At 49.1% G+C, this 26268-nt stretch overlaps 1 protein-coding gene and 1 long non-coding RNA gene across 2 annotated transcripts; one reads left to right on the top strand and one right to left on the bottom strand.

Moving 5' to 3' along the window:
• Nucleotides 1-522: 522 nt before the first annotated feature.
• LOC149363066 (cytochrome P450 18a1-like) lies at nucleotides 523-15153 on the top strand. Its single transcript, XM_089573354.1, has 6 exons — nucleotides 523-871; nucleotides 6556-6677; nucleotides 7859-8282; nucleotides 11013-11280; nucleotides 12032-12204; nucleotides 14577-15153. The coding sequence occupies exons 1-6, from the start codon at nucleotides 523-525 to the stop codon at nucleotides 14789-14791; spliced, it is 1551 nt and encodes a 516-aa protein (XP_089429480.1). The 3' UTR covers nucleotides 14792-15153.
• Nucleotides 13678-24848, bottom strand: LOC149363065 (uncharacterized). Its single transcript, XR_016289069.1, has 2 exons — nucleotides 19416-24848; nucleotides 13678-19057 (listed from the first exon to the last, which is right to left on the bottom strand). It is a non-coding gene; the product is annotated as an uncharacterized LOC149363065 (long non-coding RNA).
• Nucleotides 24849-26268: the final 1420 nt, after the last annotated feature.

The following is a 26268-nucleotide window of genomic DNA, read 5'->3' as shown; positions in this document are numbered from 1 at the left end:
AAAAAAAAGCAACTGCGAGGAAAAGCAAAGACGACCAGGAGGAGTCACCCAACGCCACTCTCCTCTTCCCACGGCTGCGCGCCTATTGAACCGCCGAGGGAAACCAGATAGCGGCGCGAGCCAAGAGATTCGCATGCGTACACAGACGCACACTCACCGCCAACGAACGACCGGCGACCACCCTCGCCCCCCCGTGTAGACGGCTTGCCAAAGGCGGTGGCACTTGTTGCAGCGGCGGAAGGCGGCAGCACAGAGACGGAAACAAGGCGGGCACTCGGGCAGCCGCCGACGGAGACCGGTGCGATGGGAGGGCGACCCCCGGGGCGGTGTGCGGGCAGGGGGCATCGACTTCCCCCGTCGCCCTCCCCTCGGACGGGGGGTCCCGCTCGTATAAAAGGGGGCCCGCCTCCCCATTCGGAAGCCCGACCACCAGCAGCAGCCGCGTGTCGTCAGAAGCGAGCTGCCCCCGAGCACAACCGCACAAGCAGGCCTTGTAGCCGTAGCACGTACACAGCGAAGAGCATGTCCTCCCTACTTTCTCAGTGGCCCCAGGCCCCCGCGCTGCCCACCTGGCTGGCCGTGTTCGTCGCCGTGTTTCTGCTGAGCCGCCGGTTCTTAGCCGGAGGCGGTCTGCCCCTGCCCCCAGGGCCCTGGGGTCTGCCCTTAGTCGGCTTCTTGCCTTTCTTGGGCAAGGACTTCCACCGCACCCTGCAGGCGCTGGCCCACACCTACGGGCCCATCTACCAGATGTTCCTGGGCACGAAGCGGGTCGTCGTCATCAGCGACCCCAAGCTGGTGCGGCAGGCCTTCAGCCAGGCCGCGTTCTCCGGAAGGCCGGACACGGAACTCACCAAGCTCCTGGAGGGATACGGTGAGGACTTGGACTGGACGTCGCGCCGCCGGGGGTCCTCGCGCTATACCGATCGGAAGGCGGCGAGCGAGTGCTGACGCGTGGGGCGTGGCTGCTGCCGATGTCGAGAGAAGTGGACGAGACCGCTGTTCCGTGTCCATGATCGCAGCAGAGCGTGCTGCACTTGGTCCCGTGACGCCCTGTGACCAAGTCCGATAGCCGCTGCCCCACTGGTATGAACAAAACCACAACGCCAGACCGCGATGTCTTGGTAACGTGAACAGGGCACGTAACTTAAATGATTGAGCAACGCTATGGGGTCTCACGATTTTCCTTCCAGTTCGTACTGCAGGCTGAGAACAGAGTGACCGCAGTAGATACATGGTCTGGTCTGAAAGTAGTGGGACTCATTTTTTAAAACAAAATTTATTCAAGAGAACAATACAAACGATTACGATTACCTACACGCTGCTGCTAATGAGTTTTACAGTTTTCGTACGCCTTCAGGAACGCCTGGACCGGAATGCTGTTTAGCTCCCTCGTCACGGCCTGTTGAACCACCTCTACCGACCGTGATGTTTCCCCTCGAGCGTCGATTTTATTCTCGGGAATAGAAAAAAGTCTGGCGGTGCCAAGTCGAGGCTGTAGGGGGGCTGAGGCAGCGTTGCCGCCTTATGCTGGGCAAAAAATCGGGGTCGTCATTCGCATGATGAAGAAGATCCTACCGGTTGGCCTTTTCCTCCTCTGACAACACTCCCGGCACCAACTTCGCGCACGCTTTCCTCATGGATAAGTTTTCTGTCACGATCTCAAAAACTTGGGTTTGAGGAATGCTCAAGTCATCAGCAATCATTCTGATACTCATTCGACGATCACTGTTAAGTAAATGTTTCACTCGCTACACATTTTCGTTGGTCTTGCTGGTCGAAAGGCGTCTGGAGCGGTCGTCTTCCTCCACTCTTTCCTTACCTTCTCGGAAAAGCTTGTGCCACTCAAAAAACACTTGATCTACCCATGGAAGCGTCACCGCAGGCCTCCTTAATCATGTTGTGAGTCTTTTTGCCCGTTTTACCAAGATTTGCTCAAAATTTGATCGCGTATCGCTGATCCAGTAAACGCTTGACGATTCTGCGTGACGAGACGTTTCGACAGGGGTTCACAGTACAAGCGACCTCCTCTCTTCAACGGCCGTGAGCCGACTGCCGATTTTCCCCAGCATTCCCAATATCCCCCTTCAACGATCCTGCACGCGCAGACCACCTCTCGTCCGACCGTTCACCCAGGAAAAAACCAGTCCTACTACTTTCAGAACAGACCCTGTATGTTGAACCGTGTGACGAACAAGTGTTTTTTGTTTGTTTCGGCGCACGCAAGCAACGAAAAATGTGGATTGTCTCGTTGCCTGACGGCACGGCCTGACATTGAGGAGCGCAGTGTGCATAATTCGAGCAAGAAACTGCAGGTCACACATGTCATTAAGTTGGCGACCGCATACTTTGCTCGCGTTCCGTGCTCCGAAAACTTCTGTGAAGATATGTAAAAGGATGTCAACGGATGGGCGTACACAAGCGCTCTTGTAAGGAAAGGAAAGCCAGTCTGTAATGAAGTTCCTGTGCACATTTAGCCACCTTTCGCGTTATTGTCACAGAAGTTAGGTTGTTGAACCACTCCTACAATTAACTGCAGCGGTTTAGAAGACATGAACCAGACGAAAACACAGTATGTAGTCGTCCTTGTTCACCTTCATCTCTAAGCTTAGCCGCCAATAACGAGGTTCACTTTGCTGCGCGTCCATTATATCACGCTGTCTCATATCTGTACGTTTGGGTTCTCGTGCTAAGACGCATGCATTCGAACTAGCACTCATGTGGCCTAGACGTCTTCTTTTGCCATGAAAATGCCAAAGATGTAAACCGGCATGAAATTAAGTGTATGTCGTTTCTTTTCCACGCTTCCCCAAACCCCAGCGAAAACATGTATTCTCCTACCTCCCCACTGCCTTCGGCATCTCGTCCAGCGCTTCAAGTTGTCGATAAGATTGTCCCCATTCTGCCATATCTGCTAGCATTCCAATTACGTCCACGGGTAGAAACACGAAGCAGGAGTAGGAGGTAGCAAAAACTGTAATTTAATGCGAAGTATAAACGTAAAAATGAATAACAATCTATGACTCCCGATCCTGGATCTGGATTCTTGAGAGTGAAATCAAGACTCAGATCTGCGAACTGAGTGCAAAGACTGACAAGCTATCCAGCGCACTTGCTGCTATTCAGGAATGGATTCTCTTGAGACCACTGTGTGTTCACAAGCCAAAAAATTGGTACAATATGAAAAACGAAGCAGGCGCAACAATCATCTCGTTTTTGGCGTCGAAGAAAGTACCTCTGAAAGAGACACAGATTTCAAAAAAATTGTCACAGAGAAGGTATTTCAGCAAAAGCTCGGCGTTGAGGTAACGTTAAAAAGAATGCATCGCCTAGGCAGTGCTAAACAGGGAAAAAATAGACCGATAATCATGCGATTCTATGACTACAAAAAAAAAAGAGCTGCATGGTGATGAAAAACTGCTACAAACTAAAGGGATCCTTCTACTCCGTCAGCCATGACTGTGCACCAGAAACAGTAGAAATAGGATAGCAGGTATGGAAAAGTGCAGCGGCGGAAAGAGGCAGTGGTATGAAGGTTTCCCTGATCTATGAAAAACTGAAAATAAAAAACAAGCTTTACATTTGGGACCAAAATCGAGGGGAGCGCCAAGCACACACACTTTCCAGCGACCATCTATTCCTAAACTAGCAAAAGACTGCGCTCGGTCTGACGATACAACAATAGTAGATGTTTTAAGCCTACCGTTTAATAAATTTGAGCTCGCGTCATCTAATGAGTCTGTACAGGAAGTGTGGCAGCGTTTTAAGAGCACCATCAAACATTGCGTCGATGCCTTTATTCCTACCCGCATGCATGAAAAAGACGAGGCGAGGCAACATAGCCCTTGGGTAACTCGGGAAATTATCCGCAGGAAGCGTAGTATAAAACGGTTACGCAAAAAAAGAACAAAACTCATCCTAAGTGTCCAATTTCCGTGCTCAACTGAAAAAAGCTTGAAGGGAATCCAAGAAAAAGTATTTTAGAGAAACGCTCCCGGGTTTCCACAAGTCTTCGTCGCAAAAATTCTCGAGGCACTTCAGCGATAAAAAAGAAGAAATAGGCCAGATAAAAAGTGGATTTGAAATGATCACTGAAAAGAGGCAGATAGCCGACCGTTTCAATGTGTTCCTCCAGGCAGCGTTTACGAAAAAGACAACAGATCATGGAAACGATGAGTGCGATGATTTTGGTGCTTTCGAAATGGGCCCTCTAGAAATCAACCAACCGGCATAATCCAGCAACTGCTTCCGCTTGATATAAAAAAAGAAAAACAAGCGGACCAGACGGGATCCCCAGTGAATTCTTGCGGCGATATGCTGAATGCGCATCATTTTACCTAAAAATAATCTTTCGAAAGCCCTTGGCAACCTGCTCACTACCTCAAGATTGGCGCAGCGCTGTTGTAATTCCTGATTCTAAATCTGGCAGTCGCAGTCAGGTTACCAACTATTGTCCAATATCGTTCACTTCTGTGAGTTGCAAGGTTATAGAGCATGCAACGGTAAAGCATATCATTCTCTTCCTGGAGGTGAATAACTTCTTCTGATCGTCACAACATGGATTCCGAAGTGGTTCATCCAGTTTCACAACCCATTGAAACGGTTCATGATTTCTGCGTAGCTTTAGATGCCCGCGAACAAACTGACGTCATCTGCATATATTTCGCCAAGGCATTTGATAAGGCTCCACATGGTAAACAGCTGTTTAAACTTAGTAATGCAGGTACTGATTCAGACAGTGTAAACTGGATTGCAGCTTACTCGAGTGACCATGTACAGTCTGTTCGCATTGGAAACCGCATATCTAGGTCACTATAAGTTTGTTCTAGGGTGCCACAAGCGTCAGTATTAGGGTCGTTGTTCTTGGCTTATATCAATAACATTCCTAGTGTTGTGGAATCACCTATAAAAATAAAACTTTTTTGCCGCCGATTGCCTAATTTACTCTAGAGTGACAGATTCAACTGATAAAATTAAAATCAACCGATGCCTGCAATGCTTATGACTGGTACGTAAAATGGGGAATGAAAATTAATTACTCTAAGTCGACGTTTGCTTATATCACGAGAAAGAAAACCAAGCTTTGCTTTGATTACAAAATTGGTGAGAACTCACTGTCGAATGTACGTATCTTTAAGTATTTAGCAGTAATTATTCATAATGATCTGTGCTAGCGCATCTATGTAGAGGAGGTCTGCTCGAAGCCTATCGCAAACTATGGCATTTGAGAAAAAAATTACAGCATGCACCAAAAATTTTGAAGCTAATTGCGTACAAGACATTTATCCGCCCGCTTTTGGAGTATGCCTCCTCAGTTTGGAGCCTCCACCAAGTGTACCATTGGCAAGAAATGAAACGCGAACAAGAGAACTCAAGCACAAACAGCAAAATACAAAGCTGTTAGCCACGCGAAACTCAAAACTAGCTCCGGTTATTTTGACTCTGAAGACGCGAAGACTCTTCTGACGTGTTGTTCAACCTCGCTTGTGCTTCCTCTCCAGGTGTTTTTGTGCTGCCATTTCAATTTTCTTGTTCGCGTTTCATTCGTTCCTGATAGTACTTGTGAGGTAGACTCGAAAAAATTGAGAGAACCGCAGTGCGTTTTGTTTGTTCGCGTTATCGGAAGACCGATTCTGTAACAGATATGCTTAAATGTTGCGATCCTGGAACTGCTCGAAACACGACGAGAAAAACGACGGTTGAAATTCCAAATCACCAGGAATCAACTAAGAATAAATAAGAAAATATATTCGCCTCCCTCTAAACAGCAATGCGCGTTTAAACAATGGTGCCGCAATGTGGCCTTACACAACCCACCTAGATGATTTTACAAAATTCTTTTTTCCCCTTCATGTTTTAATATGTGGAACGGACTTCGGGAATGCATTGCTGCAGCTCAAAATCTCAGTTTGAGAGCCTTTTGGAATTGTACTACAGGTAACGGGAGAATTGACGAATGATCATGCTGCTACGATTTCCCTCATCTTTGTTAGTGTTTCACGTGTACTTTGTTGGTGCTGCCTTTTCTCCTTCTCTCTCTCTCTGCTGGTCCTGTATTGGCGCTCTGAACATATATTTTTTTTTTGTATTGTTGGTGCCTGAGATTTTTGTTCCTCGAAAATTAAAAGAAAAGCCTCTCCTGTAATGGCCCTCAAGTAGTATTCTTAAATAAATAAATAAATCCTTGGCTGATCCCCAAGTGTGGCTATATGCCACCGTTCGTAAGAACAACAATAAGTGTTGGTTTCTTTCTCCCTGAGTGGAGCCCTCAGTCCAGGGCCCCATTTGCCCCCAGGGCCCGCTTGATGCGGGGTGTGGCGGTTGGGTTCTTGCGGGTTGGTGCAGGTTAGAGCAGCTTCCCAGGAAGAAGGTGCGGGGTTGGGTTTCAGGACCCAACCACGGCGGCTCGTTTCCATTACTATGACCTTACGCTTATCGGGAAATAACATGTGTCCTCCCGGCTTTTTTCGTAGTCGCAAAGCTATACTGCGCCGTGTTGCAGCGCCCATTTTCTCCCCTACAGAAGCTTCATGGATCCTTTTCCACTCCGTCTCGCAGGAATCGTGACCTCGGTGGGCGCACTCTGGCGTGAGCAGCGCGCATTCCTGCACCGTGTGTTCAGGGACTTTGTGCCTCGACACGGCAGGCCCGGCAGCGTGGCCTTGGAGCAGAAGATGCAGGTACACCTCGTGGGCTGCTATATTTAGACGCCCTTACGATGACGTCACGTCCACCGCTCTCAGGCAGCGCGTTTGTGACAGCGGCCTTACCTTACTTTCCCGCAATAAGCGTGATCATAATAGAGGGTTATAGCTTAGCGCGATCCGCTACCGTGATCCGTTTCCCGAGGCGCTAACGCGCATGCGCAGAACGCCCTAAGGGCGCCAGGTGACGTCACGTGCCCGTCATCTGCGCGCGCGCCTGTCACGTCGGGACCAATCAGCGCGTACTCAGTGATGCCCGCGGAAGCGGATCACGGTAGCGGATCGCGGATTATTCTATGCTATAACTCTCTCATGTTTCCTGCGGCGGCTGGGAGGTTGAGATCGATGATGCATGTATCGGGAAACGGGAGCAATCAATGGCGGCTAAATATCATATTCAAATATCCACTCTGGGCTAGCCGTTGCAGATGTCAACATTTCCTTTGACGTCCGAAAGAAAAAAAGGCTCCCGCTGTAATAACTATGGCATCTTGACATTTGTGCCACACATACCATACAATGCCGTTGTGTCAGCCTCCACGATAAACCTCGCGAGAAGTCTGTGAGCAATCATACGCAGAATTTAGTGGTTTCTGTACACAATCCCAAAGCATATTGACAGGACTGCCGTTAACGACTTACTGTACGGTTCGCAGATAGACTGGCAGAGCAGTGCACACGAAAATATAATTCAGAGAACCCTACTGGCTGGCTAAGAATGCTCAGGGACGACTCAGACCTTGTGTTGTGCTGAAAGATCATTTTGTGTCGCGCTGCAGGGGGCCCAGTGCAAAGTGATTTTTCTTGAGCACTGACCATTCTGCATGCTGTTCGATATACATGTACAGGGTCGTCCACTCTTAGTCAGAACGCGCTAGCGCATGGCCGTGCTCTTTGGAGGGTCACTGCGTCCGAAACGGCTGCGCATCGAAGCGAAGTGGCAGATGACGCGAAGCACCACGTCCAGGTACACCTTCTCCTGCGCCACTTTGCTGCGATGAGCGACTGTGTCGCACGCGGTGACCCTCTGAAGCTTTCCTTCCTCCATGCTCTGAAGAGTGCGGCCATACGCTAGCGGGTTCTAACTAGGAGTGGAGACCCTGTACATGCAAGTAAGCATGCAGTCGCCTCCAGGTGAGTAACCCGCAACGTCGCAGGTGCACATCGGCGAGTTCCTGTCCTCACTTGGGCCCTTCGAAGGCAGCTCGCTGCACGTGCGCCAGTCGCTCGCTCGCGCCGTCAGCAACATCCTCGGTTCGTTCCTCATGAGCGTCACGTACTCGTCGCGCGACGCCAAGTTCGAGCAGCTGCTCGCGCTCTTCGAGGAGGGCTTCCGGCTACTCACGCTCGCCGCGCCAGTAAACTTCATTCCGGCGCTGCGCTACATCCCGGGCTCCAACTGGGCCTACCTGCGCATCAAGCGCAACCGGTGCAAGACGGCCGAGTACTTCCAGCGCATCACCGACGCGCACCGCTCGTCCTACGTCGAGGGCACCGTGCGCGACATCGTGGACGCGTACCTCGTCCAGCTGCGAAGGGACAAGGCCAGGGGCATCCAGCCGGAGGACACGTTCTTCTCCGGTGAGGAAATATGCCACTGCGGCCGCAGTCTTCGTGTATCCGGTGGTTCGCGTTTCCGGATTGCCTACTAGAAGAAAGAAAAGACCTCTGCACTCCTCCTGTGACGTCACGCGCATTGCCCGGTGACTATACCACGGCATGCATTTAGAACAAAGCGCAAGAGGCGACGGCCGAAGCGACTTCGCTTTCTAAATTCACACCGTGATATGGTCAACCGGGCAATGAGCGTGACGTCACAGGAGGAGTGCAGAGGCCTTTTCTTCATAGGTCGACACACTCACGTCTATGAGTGCGAGTGAGTGGATGCGAGTGTGGGTGGTCACGAGTGTGAGTGCGAGTGAGTGGAAGGAGTGTCGGTGGTCGTGAGTGTGAGTGCGAGTAGACGTGAGTGTGAGTGGTTGTGAGCGCGAGTGAGTGGTTGTGAGTGCGAGTGAACATGAGTGTGAGTGGTTGTGAGTGCGAGTGGTCATGAGTCCGAGTCGATGGTTGTGATTGCGAGTGGACATGATGTGAGTGGTTGTGAGTGCGAGTGATCATGAGTGTGACTGAGTGGTTGTGAGTGCGAGTGGACATGTGTGAGTGGTTGTGAGTGCGAGTGGACATGAGTGGTGAGTGTGAGTGGACATGAGTGCGAGTGGTTGTGAGTGAACATGAGTGAGAGTGTGACAGTGGTTGTGAGTGCGAGTGGTCATGAGTGTTGAGTGAGTGGTTGTGAGTAGTCATGAGTATGAGTGTGAGTGGTCATGAATGTGAGTGTGAATGAGTCGATGGAAGTGCTAGAGGCCGTGAGTGTGATTGAGCCACGTCTATTGGTGCCCAGGTATGCTTTTCTTTCGAGGGGGCACTGGCCTCCCGCGCTCGGTTCCTTAGCCTGATCGCCGACTAGTGCAGAATAGCGCCCTTCTCCGTTTCGTAGTACATCTGGCTCAATTCCGCTCTAGCCACTGAAATGCATTCTACAGGAGAAACGTGTTCATGTGGGCGGGTTGGTGCACCATTTGGATTCGAAGAAAGAGCGCGCACAAAGCCACGAAAGGAGCAAAACGCAGTGCCTTCCTTCTGCCGTACATTTATTCTACTGCTAGCGTCAAATGCAACGCGAACTGGCAAACTGAAAGGCAAGTAGCAGGACGTGAAGGTTTTATTTCAAGAAAATTCGATGCTTGGATGCGTGGTTAATGATGACTTCTAAAACGCGATGACCCCGCTTTGAGAGTGATAAGGAACTCCGTTGCTATTTGCAGGAAGTCAACAGTCTTTAAAACCAAGGAAAGCGAAGCGGAATGTTTTTATTCTGTCTTTAAAACTGTAGCGCTGATAAACGAAAAATTAATGGGAGCGCGCCGACGATGAAGACGAAGTGTGCGTGTGTCGGTGGACGAAGACGAAGTGTGTGTGTGGTTCGGACAGCAATCTTGTGAGTTCTCTGCTGTGCGCTGAACTTCGCTGAAACTGTGATCTGTGCCGGTCCTGTCCTCGTTACATTTTTGGTGGAGGCCTGCTGGGTACTTTCCAACATCTACGTGCCCCGAAGGCTGTGTATGAACACGGATTTGACTCCGATTCATCGCAGTGCGAGCCGCCGACTCCAAGGTCAGTCACCAGAGCACGGTGGAAGAATATACGCACCAGAGTTCGGCCTGTTATTCCCTAAGACCAGGGCTCCAGCCGCGACGCGCAGGACTGACGCGGCACCTATGGCTAGCGGCGGAGACACGGCAGCTATGGCTGACAATGGAAACTCAGCTGCTCATTTCCTGGTCCTCCAGCCGCGAACGCCGCCGACCTTCCATGGCGAAGTGTTTGAGGACGCGGATGACCGGCTTGACCAGTTCGAGCGCGTTGCGAGGTACAACGGCTGGGATGCGGAGCGGAAGCTCCACAATGTTTACTTCGCTCCTGACGACGGACGTGGTATGAGAACCACGAGACAACGTTTCCTTCTTGGGAACGGTTCCGTAGCCAGTTGCTGGCGACCTGCGTCAACACCGACCGTCGGGAACGAGCTGAGTCGGCACTGCAGTCATGGAACCAGCGACCCAATGAGAGCGTCGCAATGTATTATGAGGACATGACATGACTGTTCAGAAGGGCGGATCCAAACATGGCCGAGGACAAGAAAGTGCGTCGCGGGTTCGGATCCCATCATCAGCGGCTTATAATTGACCTTTATTCTGCTTTCTAATAGGTTATCTTTCAGTTAAAAAATCATTACACCACAAATTTGCCATTTATCGACACCGCAGATTGAAATTCAAAAAAAAAAAAAACATTCCGCTCTGCTTTCCTTGGTTTTAATGACCCCTGGCTTCCCCCATATGTGTTTCAAAATGAGCCGCTCATTTTCCCCACATTTGTTCTTCAGTTATCTTTGTTTTTCGCGTCCGCGGTTAATTCCTTCGATGGCGTCTACTTTGACGCCAACGCTGTTGTCGTCCTCTGCTGAAGAGCAGCACCACACTTTCTTCTTCCCTTCATTTCGTCCTGTTCGTGCGCTGTTTCTTCCTTTCCAAAACACGTGGTAGCCATCTTTTTATTGCATGCGTTATGCGACGGCCCCTGGGAAAGCCTCAACAAAGACTGCTATAAGGGTCGGCGCCGAGCAGCCATGCCACCCATTGCACTGTGCATAGTACTTGTGAGTCTTCCACCAGTATACAAGTCACCTTCGTGTCGACAGCTGCCCCTCACAGTAGTATTCTCTTTCCTTTCCCGTGTGGCGGCCCGCAGAGGAACAGTTGGTGCAAGTCCTGGTGGACATATTCAGCGCCGGCCTGCCCGTGACCTCGTCGCTCGAGTGGGCCATCCTCTTTCTGGTGCGGTATCCTCACGTACAGAGGCGCTTCCAGGAAGAGATGGACGCCCACCTTGCGTACGGAGACGGCAGGCCCGTCAGCATGGCAGACCTGCCCGACCTACCTTACGCTCAGGCCACCATCCTCGAGGTGCTGCGACGCGCCAACGTCATAGCGCTTGGAAACACCCATGCCACAACCTGGTGAGCCCGGAGAAACTTCGTACGGCATATTTAGCGACGAGTATGCTTTGAAAAAATTATAAAAAAGAACACGAGAGTCGAAGGAGTGGGAGCGGGGCAACAGAGCGGTAGCGAGGTGCAAAAGCAGCAAGTCTTTCCATTTAGTACTACCAACACATATAAATGTTACCAGGGACAGAAAAGATCAAGTTCACTGTCTGTGATCGGAAGCGGACGCTGTTGCACGACGGCAAGCAAGGTGGCTGCGGTCGACCCCGTGTTTCACTAAGCCGCACATAAAACACTTAGCAAGACGTTCGAAAATGTGTAACAGTGCTCAATAGACCTGAGTTTTTGTCGATGCCGCCGACGACTGTTGTGCGTGGAGTTTGGACCATGCCCCTGTGACGTGGTTGTGAAAGAGGTCTCACATGATGGCGTGCCTGAAGGAGAATCACACACCTGGCGGAGCGATTAAGCTCCCTAGATGCCACCGTGATAAGTGCGAGACAGGGATGTCAACCAGCAGACAACACGAGAGCTGGCTCTTGCCGTCTACACACTTTTCCCTGTGTTTCGCGCAGCTCAGATCAGCGGATCATAACTGAACAGCCTAAGTTAGTACTTTTCTTGTCCAGGTCTTGTCCAGGAACAGATTTATTCACTTCGCCTGTGCGCAATAAGCCAGCCTCTGTTGTATAACAAGGAAAAACTGCTTGGTCTAATAAACAAGGACGCAGACGAGGCCTAAGGCGGGTGTGTACATGTGCAGCGACGCGGAGTTGGCCGGCTATCTCATCCCGGCGGGAACGCACGTCATTTCCAACCTGTGGGCCATCCACATGGATGCTGATCTGTGGGAGGATCCGGAAGAATTTCGGCCGGAGCGCTTCCTGGTGGACGGACGCGTGCACAAGCCAGATTGCTTCATGCCCTTCTCAGTCGGTGAGTTAACAATTATATGCAGCTGAAACCATTCACGGTGGCACAGTCTAAGCATTCGTCCGGCTATATCGAACACAGAACGGTAGTTTCTTGCTTGTTTCGCCCGTTGTTCGCTTGGGCTGTCTACAGATACTATGCACGTTCACAGGGGCTTTTACGGAAAGCATGACTTTATCCCCCTATCTGCTGCTTGGAGGGATGAAGCCAACAACTTTATAAAGGGTTCTAAGCCTGAATGTCTGCCAGTGCCGTATATAAATTTCTCCGTTCGTCCGCGTCCATTTTAGCGCAGTTTTGACCTCGTGCAATAATGAACCGACTACATAAAATACTGAGCATCCGCTCATGTTCGAGTAAGCGCTCACCACCCTTTTACTTGAGATTTTGAATTTTCCTACAGTACCGAGCAAACACCTGTGCAATTATGTCGCAGGTTCGGGAGAAATTAAAAAAAAAAACACTGCAAAGACAGATACATCACACGCTCATTGTTCGCTCTCTCCGCGACGCTTATCGCAGAGGGAGGGTCGTTCCACCGATTCAGTGATGAAGATTAGCCGCGCTTAATCACCCGGTTTTTCATGTCTCCTAACCAATTCATTGATTAAAACAACTAGCGCAATAGACTGGGACAAACAGATTGGACGAGCGCTGCCAAGACAGCGTCCTAACAGACTGTTCGAATTCTTCTTCTGACATTTCTGCGTTAACGCCTCCCCCCCCCCCCTCCCCTTTTTCCGATAGCAGCCATTTGGAATTTAAAACCGGTCGTCGTACTATATTCGGACCAAGCGAGGGTCCGCCCACCACGTGGATTCTGATGTCTGGACCTAACAAACGGTCATCCCTAAATATTTCGCGGGAATACCTTCAAATATCAGGTGGCACTTGCTCGGTATTTTACGGTAGCTTTACGGTATTTTGCGGGCAGTCACGCATGCCGATCACATGAAATGTGTGCATGTGCGTGGGAACGTACGTTTCATTAGTTGGTAATTAACATTCCAAGTGGCTGTGTCGCGAGGCAGTGCTACATTATATTTTTTTTCCGAGGAGCCGCATCCTGTAAACTTTTGTGGCCGACTGCACCCACAGCCGCCGCCATGGTCGCGTATTGCAAAATTAGAAGCCTGTCGATAGTACTGCCGACCGACTTCCGCTGCTTAGAATTAGGCACATGCCACAGCTCTGTGCCCACCGTTTTAACACAAAGTAAATGCATTTAGAAGAACAGTAAATGCAACTTCACGCATGCAGCGAACAGCACCACTAGTGTCTGGCAGCATCACCGTGTGTTTTCCATCCACATTTCTGGCAAAGAAAAGATAAGGCAGAACCTTTATAGATAAACAAAGGTTTAGCAAAGGAGCATGCCCAAGACTGAATACACAAGAGATGACAGGGCCATGAAAATGAGCTTACACGTCCGATATAGGCACCTGTCAGGAAACGGAACAAGAACCTGCCCATGTGTTCACCTTTTTAGTTTCATTTCATTTTATTTCCTTAAAGGCCCCTGACAGGGGTATTACATAAGGGGTGGAAACTAATAATGAAAAACATTCTTATAATTGTACATAATTTTTTACACAGTCATTGAAATTAGATGAGCAGGTGGTGGTGGCAATGTCGCTTGGAAGGCCGTTCCAGTCTGCAGCTGTGCGCGAGAGTGGACGGGCCACATGACAATGACTGGTGCAGAGTGATATGCGTGCTGGGGCAGAAAGAAATAAGGTACGGTGCGCATGGGGCTATTGAAGATTTTATAAAATGAAGATAAGATAAGCAACGAACAACTTCAGTGTCTTCTTATCGCGACTTTGTCTTCAGAGCGTGTTCTGGCACGCAATGACCAACGCAGGATCTTTTTTTTTCTGCAAGGGCTTGTTTTATAGGTGCAGAGTGTAAAAAAAAAAAAAAAGAGTACTTTTTACAGAAGCGACTATCTCGAGGAGGGCGGTGGGGGTAAGGGCTGCTCGCCATCTTTGCCGCATGCACAACACTCCTGTTCGCAGAAGAAAGGTCGCTGGGGCACAGAGACGCTTGTTGCACATTCACGTACAGACCGTTTCAAAACTGCTGGCGCGTGACCGCCGCGCTTGGAGAAGCGCTGCCGCCATGACAGCCGGGAAGAATTGCATGGCGATAAAGCACGGCCGGCGGCTCTTTCCGCGCATGCGCCTGGTGCCGCCTACTCTCGCCGGCTCTCAGACGAGCACGCAGTTCCCGCTAAGGCTTTGCGAACAGCCTGCACAACACCGTTTGGACAACGCTTCGCATTTTGTGAGAGGAATAACAATCCTTTTTTTAGACTACAGGCACTTAATCTGCCGCAGTTTTGCCGGTATCCTGAACAGATCTTTATTGCGCAGGTCGACGCATGTGCCTGGGCGACCACCTGACGCAGGCTGAAGTCTTCCTCTTCCTTACCAACCTGCTTCAGCGATACAAGCTCGAACTGCCCGACGGTGAAGAGCCGCCTTCTATGGACGGCCAGATGAGTGTATCGCACGTACCCCGACCCTTCCGCATCAAGATCACGCCCAGGAACGCCTCGGCCGAACAGCTATGCAGCGACCTGGGTTGATACAAGTCAAACGCCCCCTGCCACTACCTGCCTCCAAAGATACTCGTCCTGAGCTCGCCTCCGCGGCAATGGCTGTTCCTTGGACCACCGGTGATCGACTGTGACAGTGAGCAATGGACAATACGCGCAGTAACTGTCGCTATCTACCTCACGCACAGCCGACTCCGAGGGACATATTCGTCACAAACGTTACGCCCATCCAGCCATTTAACGACGCTCTCAGACCAGAGCTAGCATGATGCCATGAGGTGCTGCGCATTCTAGTGTCCTCGCGCACAGCTCGCATGGGTGCGCCGTACGGCCCGTTTCCCTCAGGAATGCGAAGCGACACCATCCCCTTCCGAAAACTTCGGCCTCTGGGTAACCAACCAAAAGATGCAGCATCTGTTATCAGCCCGGTGCAAGACTTGAAAGGCCGCTGATACGCCAACTTCTAGCGAAGCAATGATCCTGATGTCAGTCCAAGTGCTAACATGCAACCCGCGTTGGCAAAATCAAGCTTGCAGATAGTTTCCTTCTTGCCATGAACAGCACTACAACATCGCTTGACAAAAAGATGGGCCAAAGGCCTTGTCTAGTGTTCTGTACTCAAGGACTACATGCTTGATGTGTGCAACGAAAGGAAATGTGGTCAGCATATGTCAGCCCCCAACAATGGAGATACCTAAAGTAGACTCGCCCCACTTTATTAAGGAGATCGTCGTCATCAAGATTCCTAGATATGAAAATGCTCTCCCACAAGAAACACCTCACCAGGTTGAGAGATCCAATCAGTCCACCATACACAGCCCAACATAAAAGAATACTGCGTTACCTGGATCTCGTGTACATAGTTGTTTACACAGGTTACAACTGTTACATTGTTCACTGATTGTCTCCTTTGTCAACATTCCACATCTATGCAGACATTCTGCCATTTTCCAATGTACATAAAAAGCATCTCCATCTTGTTTTCATGTTATTTTTTCCTAACATCTGTAAAGTACAAGAATGATCAAAAAAAGTTTGTTTCAACCAAACCTGTTTCTGCGTTCCTAATCGATGTTTCAACCAAAACGCTTGCCCATTATATGCACTAATAGAGAACACTGCACCATACTAGTGGGCTTGCACTATACTGGACAGAGACACCAAACTACAAAGTCAACATATTAACATTGTTTTGGACCATATGAAATTCCGGAAAATCTTTGGAGCATCGCTTTCACACCGGACTTGAATGACCACTGCACTGCACAAGATTGTATAATTTAAGAAACGTTATGACCAAGAGATGTTCGTTTAGTACAAATAATTGAGGCCATAGGAATATGCACTTGAAAGAAAGATCTATTCTAAACCACCTATAAAAAGTTAAAGGTTTGTGATCCATAGACTGGATTTTTCGTAAAGCACTTGAGTAAAAAAAATAAAAATGCAGCATTTAAAAAAACACATACTGCGGTAAGGAGGCATTGCAATCCATATACACACATATACACAAAATATTATTCCAAAAAGCAATTTGAAATATAATGGATAGTCATGCGAAACGACAAAAAGGTAGCTAACATGATAATAAAAGTAAACATACTAAAATTATAAATATGGAAATGTTTTCATCTCAATTATTCTGCCAAACATGGAGAATAAAAAATCACAAACAAAAAAGGTGCTTAAATACGGTAATGTTAAATCAGTGTACACACACGAAGGTAGAATTATTGTGTCATGCACTGCACGGCTACCACACTGTACAAAACTAGTGGGATGGAAAAACTCCGTCACACAGCTTCACTAAACCAAACAAACATTCGCAGGCACCAGTTCGTACTTGTGCAATGTCGCTTACAAGGCACAGACACAAAATTTGGCGCTACAATCAATTCAATTCTGCCTCAACATTTACCAAGCCCCAATAAGCAGTCCACTGCTTAGAAAAGCGCATGTTTGAATGATAAATGGAACCAGCAACATCTCGGGCCACAGGATGGTCCAGAAGCTTGCACACAGCTCATGCATACAATAAAGGCTTCCTAATTCAATGACTTCACATGTTTCGTGACACTGCACTTGACAGAAACAAGGGAAACAAATAAAGGAGTGTGCTCTAAGGCAGATTTATGCCTTAATAAATGCATTCTTGCCATACTCTATGCTCTCTTTCAGGCTTGCTCTCCTAGACAAGTGCCCTCAAAAGGTCTTTCTAATGCAATTCACACACTCCTACTGAAAAGATTGCACCCAATGCTAATGTGCTCTAATTAAAAGCAAGTGTAACATAGATTGAAAATACCAGCTTTGCATTAAAACAACTCTCCTATGTGTAAAATCAGTCATGAAGTATTATCTAATAAATTTGTACACCTCTGGTTGAAGTCAAGACAAAATGGTAGCAATTTGACTCTGCGAAAGGTACAAGCTGTGGAGAAACAGACTGTCATATGATGTCATTAAAAAATTTTGGCCCCATGCCTGACACACCCTGACCTGATTTATGCAACACCTTTTAATCCATTCCTCAAATCTGTGGAGCAAAACCAGAGCTGCAGAGTACATGCTCTACAGTTAAAAAGTAAGACAGCTTCGAAGCTGTTACTGCAAATCCGCAAGTTGCGAGTCTGTCAAGTCGCACAATGCAAACTGCCAAAAGGTTTCCCGTAACACTGGTACGCATGCACTCAGCAACTTTGGTGAACTTTAGACACCAGTTTAACAACAACGAGGGGACAAAACGCCTTCAGCTTCACCAATTAAAGTGCAGCGTTATGGTCAAAAAGAACCTTTGGCTTCACTTCATTCACAATTTGCTAACTATGTATTCTAGTGTGCTAAGCCACGATGCAGTACACTCTGTAGTGTCCAGTTTCGGTTCTAACTCAGCCAGACAGCCATCGCAGACATCCACAGCAAGGAATGCTGGGAGCTGCATTTGAACATGTGTGCGGCAATGGTTATGCAACTCTGAGCAATGTGATCGATAGCAATCATTGAAATAATTCGATTTAAAAAAGCACACTTGCAGTGAGAATGAAAGAAGTAATCCTGCATCCAAGTGACATTGCATAAACTCCCCATTCAGCACCATAACCACTAAATGGGACAAAACAACGAACCATGCCCCAACCACCGAAATGGAACGATGTCAGTAGCATTGCAGGGATTGGGGCTGATACTTAGCAGGAATGACTCTTCAGAGAGTCCAAACTGGCGATGGAAAAAATCATTTCAGTTACATGATGTGCCCAAGAAATTCGGAATGCCTGTGCTAAAACTGGATAGCATGCAAACAGCGAAATTCTCCGAAAGCAGCTGCGCAAATGCTGTAGAAAACGGGGAGTCCCTTTATACACGTGCCGCATATGTAGCACAGCATGCTTCGGCGATGAAGCTCTATCCTCTCACTCGTATTCCACAGGAAATGCTGCTGGTGCACTCGTGTGGAAAAATAAACATTCATATTTTTTGTCTACAGGACTCGCAAAAAAAGTTCCAAGTGAAGAAGTGTGCTCTGCATTTTGGCCGCACCTGCCCATTACAACTCCGTCTGATCTTTTTGATGTGTTGCCTACTAACTGTCACGCCTCACTTTCAACTTTACCTGCTGTATTATAACTAGGAAATTAATTTTTGCCAGAAAGCTCCCCTTAAAAATATTTTGGGCAGAAGGTCTTTATGCAGTTGGCCTTTACGAGGTGCTTACGAGGTGCCTCGACTTGTTCATTACAAGCAGTCAACGCAGCACAGAATAAAATATGTACTGAACCCTGGCTGCATTTACACAATATCCTGCATGAAGTTTGGGTCACTAATATGTGTGGTTGACCTATTATTATGCATTCGTTCCTAGTGGGGCACTCCAACTTAACTTTCTTTTCAGACTCTGCAGATTATGTGCGGCAGAAGAAAACGGCTCGCCCAGTCAGGGTGCAGCGCATCATTAACACAGACGAGTCTGACAGTGAAGAGAATGTGCCCCTGGAGGTGTATAATTCTGCACCTGCATGTGCCTGCCATTTATTTTCTTTTAAGATATTGGAGCAAAATTCTTGCTTCTGTCTGCTGCATTCCAGTCACCAAAAAGAAAAAAAAATGACAAGGACGGCCTCCCCACACTTCTACCAAAAAGAAAAGTGCACTTCAAACACCAGCACACAGGTAGCGCACCGTGCCGACAATGTGCTTCGGAAACTGGAACTGCGCATTTGCCTGAAGTGCCTGAAAACACACCGACAAGACAAGGCACCTAGAGTTTATATAAAGAATTTTGTGCAGAATACTTTTTGCCTTAGAACAGGGGTTCTCAAACTTTTTTGGTTGGAGGAACCCCAAAAGCCTTCAATAAGTTCCAGGGAACCCCCCCCCCCCCACTTCCCCGCTTTTACTTACCAGCAATGTTGTCGAGTGCATTTTTGCAAAGAGAGAGTTGCAAAAGTTAAATGTTTATTGCACAGATTAATACAAATACTAATGTGATGGGTGGTACTGCTTCCCTTTTGAGAGCAAGTCAAAGCGTGGCTCAGTAGCACTCAGAGCCAGTCTCATATCAGCTGCCGGGTCAGGGACGGTGAGGGTTCTCGCGGAACACAAGAAGACAGCCCGTGGAACCCCTGTGTTCCGCGGAACCCAGTTTGAGAATCCCTGCCTTAGAAGATTGGAAATTAGCTGCCCCACAAGCAACACTTTGCCAGCTGCATCTGAATCTCATTTTTAAAGTGCACTCATGCCTTTCCTTTTGGGTGGACTCAGGTGATGGCCTCCTTGTACCAGCCGACGCATGGAGGCGTACACAGCTGCGCCCCAAGGATAGCCTATTTGTAAAAGATTTTCAGGTTATGAGGTGGGGCACAGTCAGCTTGCAGGGCAGGTCACTGCAGGGTAAATGCAACCTGTGTGCTTTTCTTCTCAGTATTTTCAGTATGAGTTATAAAAAACTCATTCTTGTCATTTACAGGAAACTGCCCAAGATTTCTGGACCAGCCGAGGAAGACTCCTCTGACAACCACAGAAAGTGACAGTAGTGCGTGGTAACTGTACTGCAAGTAGAATCTACTGTGTTCTATTACGGTGCCTCAAACACATTCATCCACATTTGGTTTCTGTGGTTCTGCTTCTGTTGCCAACAGCGGAGATATTTAAAACGCAAGTAGGGGGCTTAAAACAACCCCCTACGTGACCTCTCAAAAAGTTTAGTGGAAGTCATACCATACCTGCCTTGCGCGAAACGCTGTATGCAGGTTCTACAAAAAAAAAAAAAGTAATTTTGGGAGCGTCTGTGTCGCCAAGCAATGCTCATCTGCAAGACACTCGCACTCCGTTTCTGTGCATCCTATCAAGAAGGAGCAGACGGAGAACGCCAAGTTCGTGTGCGTCAAGGCCAACGGACTTCCTCTTGAATTTAAAGTGGACTCTGGTGCAGAACTGAGTGTTGTGTTCGACACCTTTCCAGGCATTCTGTCGCCGCTGGGCGCGCCGGAGGGTTGTCTTACCAGGACAGACAACCGGCAGCTGAGGGTTGCTGGTCAATTTTCAGCTACTCTCCAATGGAAGGGCCGCACTTCGCAGCAGAGTCCTGCCATCGCAGTCGACGCCACTTCTGGGCTACCCAGCCATCACAGCTCTTGGAGTTGTTCATTTCGTTAATGCGCTGGCACGTTCGCAAGTAAGTCACGCTCCTCCTTCTCATTCTCCTCCTCAGTTGTCGACACAGGAAATCTTTGAAGGCTTAGGGACTTTTGGTGCGGAGTACACTATCCGACTAAAACCAAATTCTGTACATTTTGCTCCGAATGTTCCACGTAGGATTCCCCTGCCCCTCCATAACGTGGTTAAAGATGAATTTGACTTGCTTGAAAGACTGGGAATTATTAGGCGGATTTACAAGCCTACGGCATGGTGTGCTGGCTTGGTGGTGGTTCCTAAAGTTTCATGCGGATACCGCCTCTGTGTGGATCTGACCAAACTTAACAATGAGGTTCTCAGGGAAAGGCATGTTTTACCTACGGTCGAATGGGTTCTAGGTAATGCGAAAGTTTTCTCAAAGCTGGACACCACTGCTGGATTGCATCAAATCCGTCTTTCGGAAAATTGTCAGGAATTCACCACATTCATCACGCCTTTTGGTCATTATGCTACTGTCGTTTACCGTTTGGAATAATATCTGCTCCGGAATTCTTTTAAAGGGAAATGGCTAGAATCTTGGAAGGCCAATCTAACATTGTCAATATGGTTGATGACATTCTGGTTTTTGGGAAAGATAAAGAGGAACATGACCAGAAGTTATCTGAAGTTCTGGATCGTTTAAGCAAAGCAGGTGTAAAGCTTAACAGAAACAAACGTTGTTTTGGACAACGGCAAATAGAATTCCTAGGCGTAGTTGTGAGTTAAAACGGTATTTCTCCGAGTCCTGACACGCTTGATGCTATCTGTTCTTTACCAACTCTCTGACAGATGTTCACAGTGTTCGCCGGTTTCTTGGTATGGTGAATCACATTAGTACCTTCCTTCCAAACCTGTCACAGGCTACAGCACCAATCAGAGAACTCCTAAATAAGCATAGCGACTGGTACTGGGGCCCTATGCAAGAGTCAGCTTTCAACAAGGTCAAGTCAATGTTCACGTCTTCACTGTGTGTAGCTAAGTATCATCCAAGCTACAACACAACTCTGTCATGTGATGCCAGTTCTTTTGGCATTGGCAGAGTTCTTTTGCAAGAACAGCCCACTGGCAAGCTACGTCCTGTAGCATTTGCATCTCGTGCTGTCAGAGACAGAAAAACTCTACAGCCAGACCGAAAAAGAGGCTCTAGCAGTGACATGGGCAATTCGCCGCTTTGACCAGTTTATTCGTGATATCTCATTTATTGTGGAAACGGATCATGAACCTATGGTAACTCTTCTAAGGAAATCAGATCTTGACACGATGCCTCCAAGGATTCAGAGGTTCCGTATCAAACTGATGCGATATCAGTTCCGAGTTGTTTATGTTCCTGGCAAGCAGCTTGCTACTGCAGACACGCCGTCTTGCACTCCAGTAGCTCCACCTCCCCAACAAGTGGATGTGGTCGAAAAATTCTTACAGCTGCAAATTTTAGCCATCACTGAAACTCGTCTAATCAGTCTTGATGACGTTCGCAGCCATCAACAACAGGATGGAGAATGTACTCTTTTAGCTCAATACTGTACTCAAGGTTGGCCGCATAAGGAACGGCTTCCCCAAGATATGAAAAAGTATTGGGAGTATAGAGGTGATTTGTCCCTCATAGATTCTATTCTCTTCAAGGACCATAGACTTGTCATCCCTGCTTCTCTCTAAAAAGTGACATTAGAACATCTCCATGAGGGTCGCTAGGGTATAAACAGAATGTGTCAATGGGCGCAAGAAGCTGTTTGGTGGTTTGGCATGTCTCAACAGATCCATGACAAGGTACTCAAGTGCTGACAACATGCTTCAACACGAATCCCTCGTCAGGAGCCACTTATGGTTACAAAAACTCCTTTGATGCCATGGGAGGAGGTCGGCATAGATTTGTTCAAGCACAGAGGTCATGATTATCTGTTGGTAGTTGACTATTGCTCGAGATATCCAGATGTCATTCACCTGAAGAATACTACTTCTGTTGACGTTATAAATGCCATCAAAAGCATCTTTGCTCGGTTCGGCATCCCACAGCTAGTAAGAAGCGACAATGGACCTCAGTTCACTTGAAAGCTGTTTTCCTGCTTTGCGGGTCAGTATGGTTTCGAACATAGAACGTCAAGCCCTAATTAACCGCAATCGAACAGTGAAGTTGAGCGAATGGTTCACACCATCAAACACAACTTCAAATCTTCAGATCCATTTCTGAGATTGTTGGCCTATCGTAATACTCCGGGTGCCACTGGGTACATCCCAGCGCAGCTGTTGTTAGGTAGAAGATTGAGAACAAGGTTGCCAATGGCTAAGTGCCAGTTGAGACTCAAATTGCCGTCATCTACGACTTTCCACTGCAAGGATAAGCAGGCATGCCAGCTTCAGAAGAAGCAATATGACAAAGGACATGCAGTCAGTCGTCAGAGAGATCCAGAAACTGGAGAACGTGTTCGGGTCCGAGATGTAAAAACTCCTGCAGCTGTACTTAGTCCCGCAGTCTGACCGAGCTCCTATGTGGTGGAGACTCCGACTAAGGTTTTAGTCCGCAACAGGATTCATTTGATGCCTTCTGTCGATGACATTTCTGTTCCACAGTGGACAGAGCTTGTTTGGAATGACAACGACCACTCGACCTTGTCTACTCAAACACAAGCAGCATCAGGGGCATCCTCGGGCACAAGCACTGAACCTCAGAGTTCAAGCACGCTGGTGACTTCGACGAGTGCACGTGACAGCAGCCCTGCTTCTACACCACCTCGAGGGTTGCACGGTCCCTCACCTCATCGCGAGACGCTACAGTCTTCGCCAGAAAAAGTCCTGGACGCTCTCCCCTCTTCTTAGTCACCACCTGGGCGCACTACACGATCCGGTCGACATGTCAGGACGCAAACTGAACCTGTGATGCTACAGGACAGTGAGTAGTGTCGTGTGCATGATGGGGGTCAGTATGTCGGGAAGGGGAGATGTAGAGGGCACTTGTTCAGCCCTATATAGATGCTGGTGGAAATAAAGGGTATTTGGCTTCCTAGGGCTAGGCCTAACAGCCGGCCCAACTCTTCAACCGTGCCATCTTGGCAATCTCTGCAGGTATGGAACGCGCATCACCTATTGACAAGCGGAGGAAGCAACAGGAAGCGTCCGCACCCTAGCATCGTCTCCGCGGGGAGGCGCGAGAGAGCGAGTGGAGTGTTCGTGCCGCAAGGCATTCATTGAGATTGCCATGTAATCCAGTTCAATCCTTCATTAAATGTTGTTGTTTGAAGATTCAGTCGTGTCAATCATGTGCACCAAGGCTGACATGGTGACAAGGATCCATTAATACTGTTACATTAGGCGGTGCATGCATAAGCAAGGAAGAAGAAGCTCTTGAGTTTTTGTGAAGAAGACGACGGTCGAGCAGTGTCGGCTGGTGCCTGCAGTAAACGCCTGTGGTTTTAAAGCCCTGTTTTCCGTGTCCGCTCTCTGCAATCCCAAGCGGAACTACCCCGTAACATCTTGGTGGAGGTGCTTTCGATCCCCCTGGCCACAGCTCCTCGTATTTCTGCGCCAGAAACCTGGATTTGCGCAGTGGACGCCATCTCCCCGAACTCACACCACCGACTGCCACAGTAAGCATGGCTTCCCAGGACACATCTCCCGCTCCGGACACTCCAGCTGCCCACATGGTCTTAACCAAAATCCGCCATCCGCCTATTTTTAACGGCGAAGACAAGACGGATGTTGAAGATTGGCTCGACGAATACGAAAGGTGCGGCAAGAATAACCGTTGGGATGCTAGCATAATGCTCGCAAACATCATCTTTTATCTCGCGGGAACTGCGAAGACCTGGTTTACCAACCACGAACAGGAGATGCCTACTTGGGACATCTGCAAGCAAAAACTTAAGGACTTGTTCGGCAAGCCAATTGGGCGAGCTCTCGCAGCCAAAAACGACCTGGCTACTCGCGCTCAATCGTCAACCGAATCTTACCTTGCCTACATACAGGACGTCCTCGCCCTCTGTCGAAAGGTAAACACCTCCATGACCGAAGCTGACAAAGTAGGTCATATACTTAAGGGTATCGCCGATGACGCATTCCATATACTTATCTGCAAAGACTGCTCTACGGTGGACTCAGTCCTGCAAGTGTGTCGCCGTTTCGAACAGGCGAAGCAGCGCCGCATCGTCCATCGGTTTGCGCGCCTTCCCAACACGGCGACTACATCCTCATGCGACGATCTGCCCACTTTGCAGCAGCCTTCAAGTCAGAATAACCTCACTACCATCGTCCGCAGGGAAATCGAGGCCTTGACTCCTGTTCCACTTACAACACCTCCTGCAGAGGCAACAATAGCTATGATACAGGCTGTTGTCCGCCAAGAATTCGCGAATGTGGGCCTCGTTTGCAATCCTACCACGCCACCCCCTGCACCACAGCCAATACCAGTGGTTGCTGCTGCTACGACAACCCCGCCCTACACACCGCCCTACACACCGCGCTACACCACCCGCAATCCTGCGGAGTGGCGCACGTCTGACAACAGGCCTATTTGCTTCGTCTGTTGTCGGGCTGGCCATACGTCCCGCTATTGTCGCAGCCGCCCGGCTCCTCCCTCTCACCCCTACTACAGCCCTGTCCGCCATGACTATTATGCACCGCGGCGCGTTTCTGTCCCCCCAGCACAGCATCGTGCCGAAAACATTGAGCAAGTCCGTCGTCCTAGCCGTTCGCCATCGCCACAGGCCCACCGTTCCCGATCACCTACTCCTCGCCGCAGCTTGTCCCCAACGTACCAAGACCCCTACTCGGGAAACTAGGCGACGCAGTGCCCGGACGTGACGCTGCGTTACCGACCCGGACAGCCAACTGTGTCTCGACCATCGCACCACGCCGCAACCTGATCAATGTCCTCGTAGATAGAGTCCCTGTGCCCGCTCTCATTGACACTGGAGCCCATATTTCAGTCCTTAGTTCGTCGTTCCGCCAGCGCCTCAAAAAAGTTCTTACGCCCGCTAACACCTCTACAGTTCGAGTTGCTGACAGAAACACTGCTGCCATCATCGGAATGTGCACTGCGCGCGTTAGCATCGCCGGCCAGCACGTACCTGTGCTATTCGCCGTCCTTACTACTTGTCCTCAAGACGTCATTTTAGGCCTAGACTTTTTAACAGCCCATTCCGCTCTCATCGACTGTTCCTCCGGACTTCTGCGCCTAGCCCTGCCCCATTGTGTTCACGACCCTAGTGCTGACCATTCCCAGCCTCGCCTCCGCTCCAGTACATTTACTTGCCTACCTCCCGAGGCGGCAGTATACGTGCCCATGTCACCTTTTCCCTCCCTTCCTGACGGCGACTACGTTGTCAACCCCATCACCGACGTCACTCTACAACACAGCATCGCCCTACCTCATAACATTGTACACGTCGAGAACAACCTTACCTACATTCCCGTACTCAACTTCAGCGTGTCCTCGCAAGTTCTCCCGGAGGGCATTTACCTTGCCGAGTTGTCACCTTTGTCCACATTTACTATTTCTGCAGTGCTGTCCGACCGTCGCGCCGAGGTACCTGCACAGCCTGCCTCGTCACATAGTCCGGAGGACCGCATCTCAGCCATGGTTGCCTCTGACCTGCGTCCCGAATATGCCAGTGCCCTTGCCAGCCTTTTGCGGTCGTACAGCGACATTTTTGATTTCGGTCACGGATCCCTGGGCCAAACGTCCGTCGTCACACATCGCATAGATACTGGATATGCCTGCCCTGTTCACCGACGGCCTTACAGAGTTGCTCTTTCAGAACGCCATATCATTCAGGAAGAAGTGGACAAAATGTTGGCCAGCAACATTATTGAGCCGTCGAGCAGCCCCTGGGCGTCTCCGGTAGTAC

The sequence above is a fragment of the Amblyomma mixtum genome, chromosome 2 (genome assembly GCF_055824585.1).
Source record: "Amblyomma mixtum isolate Tamu chromosome 2, ASM5582458v1, whole genome shotgun sequence".
In the NCBI taxonomy this organism is placed as follows: domain Eukaryota; kingdom Metazoa; phylum Arthropoda; class Arachnida; order Ixodida; family Ixodidae; genus Amblyomma; species Amblyomma mixtum.
Note: the sequence above shows the minus strand (reverse complement) of the source record. Positions and strands in the feature narration are given on the sequence as shown.